Genomic DNA, 6678 nt, shown 5'->3' on the forward strand with positions numbered 1-6678 from the left:
CACCCATTTGGTGGTGTCCGTTTGGTAATTGGCATTGGAAATGCCCTTAGAAAAACTCTAGCAGAGGAGCCATAGCAACCGTCACTCTGACGATTGTGTGCCAAAATGACACTTTAGCATAATTGCCATAACTTATGTAGGGCGCTTCATATCGAGCCCGTGAGCCTCCATATTTGGAGGTTGTGGGTTTTGGCCTCGAGCACACCCCATCCACCAGCCACTCTTGCGGGAGAAAAGTTTCACCTCCCTCATCAACCTACTGCGCTAGCCCGTGGCAATTTTATCGTCACTTTTTCCTGTCGCCCACCGCTATAAAAAGACCCACATCCTTGCCGCCAATAGCCTTCACTATCACGGTGGGTGAACTCGGTGATGTTCTCGGGGAAGCAGTGAGATCCTCGAGAAGCGCTGGTAAAAACTGTTTGCATGGATGTTCATTTTTTTTCCTTGCACCTTCGTATGTGCATTGGTGTGGTGGGTATCCCCTCTATTATTATCCGTATTTATTTATATTCGTCTTTGCATGTACATTTCTTGAAGTTTTACAGAGAAAAAGGCCCGAACACAGCAAAAAAATATCCAGTGCATATGCACGGCAAAGATCCCCGTATATTTTGCCTTGAGCCACCTACGGTGCATAACGATCTCCGAGAGGGGCATCCATCCGTCTTATCGACGCCGACGTGTTCGCGGACGCTTTCCATGCCATCCCGACGCCTCCACTCCACCCACGGCCAGCCTGGTCGGCGGCGGCGCACGGCACGCGTCGCCGCGCGGTTTGCCCGCGCCCCCACCTTCACCCCCTCGTGAAGGTATCCGCGCCGGCCGGCATCCCCCCGCGCCAAGTAAAGCAAAGCAAGGCTCAGTGCGCAAGCGTCCCTCTCCCGGTCTCCCTCCCTCTCCATGATTCCTTCCCCCCGTCTATATAACCCTCCGCTCCTCGCCTCACGTACGCCGTCAAACACCGACGACGGAGACGAAACGAGACGAGGAAACAGCCACGCGCGCGCGCGCCCAAGCCGCGGGTTTCTGCAGAGTTCATGTGACGCGATCGAGCATGGCGAGCGGCGGCGCGGGGGGCTACTACCACGGCGACCGGTACGGCTACGGCTACTCGTACCCGCGGCAGCAGCTCGCGCCGTCTCCATCGCCGGCGGCGTCGTTCCACATGTGCCTGTTCCTGGCCACGGCGTGCCTCCTCGGCGCCGCGTCGCTCTACTCGCACTGCGAGTCCGCGATGGAGAGCCTCGTCGACCAGCTCCGGGTCGCCGTCGTCCTGTCCCCGTTCGTCCTCCTCCTCGCGGCGCAGTACTGGTCCGCGACCGGGCGGCGCTGGCGGTCGTCGTACTCGTACTCGTCGCCGTCGTCGTCGTCGCTGCTGGCGGCCCCGGCGCCGGTGGTGTCGTGGGAGCAGCAGCCGCCCTGGTACGACCAGCGGCAGCGGGACGGCGGCGCGTCGTCGCCGTGGGGCGTGGCGCTGGCGCTGGCGCTCGTCCTGCTGCTCATCTCCTACCAGTCGTGCTTCCAGTACTGGTGGTCCCCGGTCGTCCGCCGCCGGCGCTGAGCTCCGTCGATCGGATCGGATCGGATCGTTCGCGCGCGCGCAGCTAGAACTAGGCACAGCATTTGGTCACGTATTATATTTCTTCAGAGGGAGTATACTAGGCAAGAAAATTATCGGCAATTGGCAGAGCAGGATTTTGCTGTCTAAACCGTCAGATGTCTTAGCCGTCAGAAAACTATCACCAGTATTGGGAGGATGTAAACTGCAGTAAACTGTTGTGATATAGTACTATAAATAATAATAATAATAAAGAGCAGAATTCTTGCATTTCGCAGTTATCAAATTATTTCGGTCTTTTAGCTGACAAATTGCTCTCCAACCTAGGAAATGCTACTCGAACTGTAATGTATCATGTATGCATATTAATTTGGTTCTCTATGAGGCATGCCCCATCTGCTTATGTCCAGAGTGGAAATTCAGAATTTCAGACATGGATGTCGCAAGAGAAAGTGCAGTTCAGGCCAACAAAAACTGGAGCGAAATCACTCCTTCTCTGAACATACACTGAGTCTTTTAAAACCACGAACCCTTGCAAAGAATATAAGAACCAAACCGGTTAACCAAAGTACTACTTTGAGTACTTTTAAACGACGAATCTTTGAATGCATTTTCTCTCCCGAAAAGGAAGCAAAGTACAATATGTTAATAGCAAACACCGATCGCTTTAGGTTTGATTTTGCTGCCAGTTAACTAATCGAAATTGATCCGTGAAGAAGGTGGAAACGCTGCACGAAAGAAAGCAAGCAAGAAAGAAAGAGAAATGCAATGCAGGACAGGGTAGGAATCGCATTCCTGGCTTTTGGCCATGATAGTATACAGATAGAACCCGGCGATCGTCTTTCTTCTCTTTCGGCCGGTGATGGACGAGTAAAAGCACCTTTCTGCGCTACTAGATGACCGTGTGGGGGCGAGTACCTAAAACCAAAAGCAACCGCCCCCAAGTATTCCAGATTCTTGTCACCCTCTGTATGTGACATTTCTTGGCTCCCCTTCCCTTCCTAGCGACCGGAATCGATTTCATGGAGGAGTTCCTCTTTCTTTCAGTGGCACCTTCGGATTTTTATTAAATGTGCTCCAGATTTTTCTGCATTCCATTATTAGGCACAAAGCATAAACAAGGGACAAAAGAGTCTCTGATAACAAAAGCAGCAGCCAAGATTACAAAGATGATTATAAATCTTAAAAAAAGCAAGACTACGTGATGACCAGACAATATTACAATAACACGTGCATTTTCAAGCAGCCAATAGATCCTGGCATTCTTTCAAAATCCGAACCCCATCACAGCTATAAAACAAAATTAAAGGGTGCCATGTTTTGAGATCTCAGGGCAAGGAGGAGACCTTACAAACAGAAACAACGCAAAGGTGCACATAGAAGCAGAAGCATGTTCGGACTCATCAGAAGAAGAAATCTGGAGTGCAGGAACTCATCAGAAGAGAAAATGACAGATACAGCTTCAATCTCCGAAGTGAAGGCTAAAGGATAAACCCAACAATGATTGGTGTGTCTGCTATCCTTTCCTTTTGGCTAGGGCTAGAAAAAAAGCTCGAAGCTCATGAGCTAAACGAGTAGCTCGTGACTCGGCTCGAATCGACTCGAACTCGAAGAATAACGAGTCGAGCCAAGCTTTAGTTTAAGATCGTTTATAGACCAAGTTAAATGAGCCAATCTCACGAGTACTCGTGTAACTCGTTAGGCTCGGTACAAAAGATCAGTCACTCCCAATACAAAAAAAGATCAGCCACTCAGCACCCTATGTCCTAGACGCACAACACAAGGCCTAGCTGTTGAAGGCCCAACCGCCTAGGAGACTCATGCATTACAAGGAAATTATTATTGTTAGTGATATATATATGTTTAATATATACACAATTATTTTTATAATATTTGAGAGTTTTATGTTCATATTTTTAACGAGCTTAACAAGCTAAACGAGCCAGCTCGTGAGTTATACGAGTCAAGCCAATCTTGGATTTGAGCTTGTTATAATAATGAGTTGAGTCAAGCTAGCTCGTTAATGAAACGAGCTCTAGCGAGTCGAGCCGAGCTTGCTCGACTCGGCTCGAATTCCAGCCCTACTTTTGGCGATCATTCCTTTTAGGCTGTCATGGCTTTCAGCCTCCGCAGAGTAATGAACTGATTTGGCAGCTCTCTGCGCGCCTTCCTGAGAGATCCGGCGGCAGCTTATAACGGTCAGCCACTCCAGCTTCTGTGCACGTGCCAAGGCAGCCATTCCATCATCTGTCACTCTCTTACATTTGCGGAGCGTGAGACTGCTCAAGCGAGGAGCCTGTATAATCAAGTTCATACCAGCATCAGTTATAGACCTGCAATCCACGAGCTCGAGCTTCTCCAGAAACTGTGAGGATGAGAGGCCCTTCATCCCCTCGTCATAAAAAATGCTGGCACCATTTAGAACAAGAGCACGAATCGGACATGATTGGATGAGCGTTACAATACCCTCTTGTGTGAAGCCTATTTCAGTAGGATAAATGGGATCGCAAAATGTGAAGGTGAGCTCAATAACCTGAAGCATAGGGCAGCTAAGAGCTAGAGCCTTAAGGCTAGCATCAGTCAATGGCGTCCTAAACTCACCATCTTCACATCGCAGAGGCATGAGACGAAGTGAGATGGTTTTAAGGTTGCTGCACCTCTGGAATAGTGCAATCATCTCATTCTCATTTAGACCAATAACATACTCCAGGTAAAGTGTCTCCAATGCTTTGCACTTCCCCAAGAGAAAACGAAGTCCAATTTCTGGCTCAGTTATTATATGAGCCAGCCTAAGATCCTTCAGATTATCACAGCAGATGTCATAGCTATATGGGTAGCCAGACACGTAGGAGGGATCACGGGCCCCTGGCACCCAGTAATTTCCATTAATCTCGAACTCAAACTTTTGGAGATTCAACCATCCTGGGCCAAACTTTAAGAGGTCATACTGGCTGATACCATCGCAATCCTTTACAACAAGTTCCCCCAGTGATCCATACCTCCTAAGGTACTCCAGCCACTCCCCGCTGTCTACTGCTGTACAGTCAACAAGGTGGAGAACCGAAAGATACCTGCAACCAACCGCCACCCGAAGAATCCCAGTAGAAGTGACTGCTGGTGCATGGTTCAGCCTGAGGGACCTCAATTTTTTGCACTCAGCTAGATAACCTAGACCAGTGTCATCGATGTTTGAGCAGAAGCTTAAAGCAAGATCGGACAGCAAGGAGCAGTGAGATGATAAAACAAGTAGGCCTTGGTTGTTCAACTGGTCCACGTTACTGGACTTCGACCCAGAGTAATTGATCTCTACTTTTGCCAAATTGGGGAACCGGGAAAACAGCGATACCAAGGCTTCTGTTGAAGGATTGAGTCCACAGCCAACACGGATAGCAACCCTGTGCTCCGCCTCGATGGTGGAGAGCTGCTTCGACACGAGGGAAAGAGAATTAAGATCACTTGTCTTGGTAATCCTCTTGACGATCTCTCCAAGCAGTGGCTCTGGGAGACCCTCCATCGAGTATCTCAGCTGCACAACTTGGGCAGTCTCAAGACCCGGCTTGGCGCTGAAACAAAGATTCTATTATCAGAATGGAACATAACAAGATAACCAATTAACGGCTGTAAGAACAAATGTAAAAGGGAACATCAGTGAAATATCAAACTTTTCTTGTACTAGTTTGAAAGATTCATGTGCATATCAAACAAGATAACCAATTAACAGCTGTACTAGTTTGAAAGATTCATGTGCTTATCTACACAGTGAACAGTAACCAACTGGCTGCAGGCTAAGATTTATAAGGAACAGGAAAACGCTGCAAGGAAAAATTAACCAAACGACCTAATCATATGAAATCGCTGCTCGGTGGGGGATTTTCTAACAGTACACCAATTAGAACAACTAGTCCACGAGATCATCGGACATCCACCTCCTGAATTTAACACACGTATCTGGAAGGACCCAACCAATCAGATTTAGAGAGCGATTTCCAGACACTCCAGAACGGGTTTTACCACAAATAAATAAATAAATAAATAAACCGGGCTATTTCCTCTAGAGTTTCACAGATATTCCAGACCCAAACGCGGTGGGCTAACTGCATCAGCAGAGCCAAGTACACGGTGGAAGAACGGAGAGCACGCAGTCATCGCGGAACGGGATCAACAGAGCTCGGGTGGAAGAATCGACGTCGCCTCGGCTGGCTCAACCAATGCTGCTCGAGAAGGGAAGGGGATGGATCCAAATGCGTACCTCGGAGGAGCCGACGAACCGGGAAGGGGGGCGCCGGCCGGGAGGGGGGAGCTGGGCGGAAACGGCGGCGACCGGGGTTTGGAATGGGTGGGGAAACCTCCGCGGCGAGGTCAGACGGCGAAACCCTCGCCTTCTTCAGCGGCGTGAGTCGCTTTTGAGCGCCGGCCTCACAGCACCAACAAAGTTTTTTTTTTCGAGACAAAGCACCAACAAAGGTGACTTGGGCTTGGCCCGACTTGGTGATAATGTCACGTGATGTTGTTTCTTTTTTTTTTGGACAAAGAAATGGCGCCTTAGGCGCCTATGCATTAATCTGAAGAACAAGTTACAACCATGGTTTTACAATGTCGGATGTTCAGATTGCCTAGCTTCAGAAGCATAGGACAGTGATCAACCGAGTGGGACCTACTTTTACAAACCATTGTAGGACTAGTATTTGATTCAGAGAAGTATGATCTAGCCGCATTGTTGTGAGCCCTACTATTAAGCTCCCTGGGAATGTGTCTAACGTTTATCTGAGCCTTGCTAGTAGAGCTAAAGAAATTTGCCAGTTGGCTTCTAATCTCCCAATGACCAGGGCATTTAAGGATATCTCTTGCTTCTGCAGCCTGGGCCAAAACTTGATTATCCGTGAAGAAGATGGTGTCTCCTGTTGTGATTGTATTAATCACTTGGGCAGCTACTTGAAGTGCCGTAGCTTCTGCTTGGAGAGGCGATGCGATTTGTTCCTCGGATAAACAAATACTGATATTGACCTCTTGATGTTTTGCAGCCATCTGTATGAAAATTCCTATGCCTGTGGTGTTTTGTGTATCAGGTTTCCATGTTGCATCCGTAAAGACTTTGCAATTTCTAGCCTGGCTCATAT

At 48.6% G+C, this 6678-nt stretch overlaps 2 protein-coding genes across 2 annotated transcripts; one reads left to right on the plus strand and one right to left on the minus strand.

Annotated features, from left to right (window-relative positions):
* Window positions 1-857: 857 nt before the first annotated feature.
* LOC123131028 (uncharacterized) lies at window positions 858-1831 on the plus strand. Its single transcript, XM_044550801.1, has one exon. It carries the CDS (start codon window positions 1058-1060, stop codon window positions 1562-1564), a length of 507 nt encoding a protein of 168 aa, XP_044406736.1. The 5' UTR covers window positions 858-1057; the 3' UTR covers window positions 1565-1831.
* A 766-nt stretch (window positions 1832-2597) lies between these two features.
* On the minus strand, window positions 2598-6010 carry LOC123131029 (F-box/LRR-repeat protein 14-like). The gene is made up of 2 exons (XM_044550802.1): window positions 5811-6010; window positions 2598-5124 (listed from the first exon to the last, which is right to left on the minus strand). The coding sequence occupies exon 2, from the start codon at window positions 5073-5075 to the stop codon at window positions 3597-3599; it is 1479 nt and encodes a 492-aa protein (XP_044406737.1). The 5' UTR covers window positions 5076-5124; window positions 5811-6010; the 3' UTR covers window positions 2598-3596.
* Between the last annotated feature and the right edge of the window lie 668 nt (window positions 6011-6678).

Source organism: Triticum aestivum, chromosome 6A (assembly GCF_018294505.1).
Source record: "Triticum aestivum cultivar Chinese Spring chromosome 6A, IWGSC CS RefSeq v2.1, whole genome shotgun sequence".
Classification (NCBI taxonomy): Eukaryota; Viridiplantae; Streptophyta; class Magnoliopsida; order Poales; family Poaceae; genus Triticum; species Triticum aestivum.

Coding starts and splice junctions, on each gene's coding strand:
- LOC123131028 (XM_044550801.1), top strand. CDS start 1,058: ATGGCGAGCGGCGGCGCGGGGGGCTACTACCACGGCGACCGGTACGGC.
- LOC123131029 (XM_044550802.1), bottom strand. CDS start 5,075: ATGGAGGGTCTCCCAGAGCCACTGCTTGGAGAGATCGTCAAGAGGATT.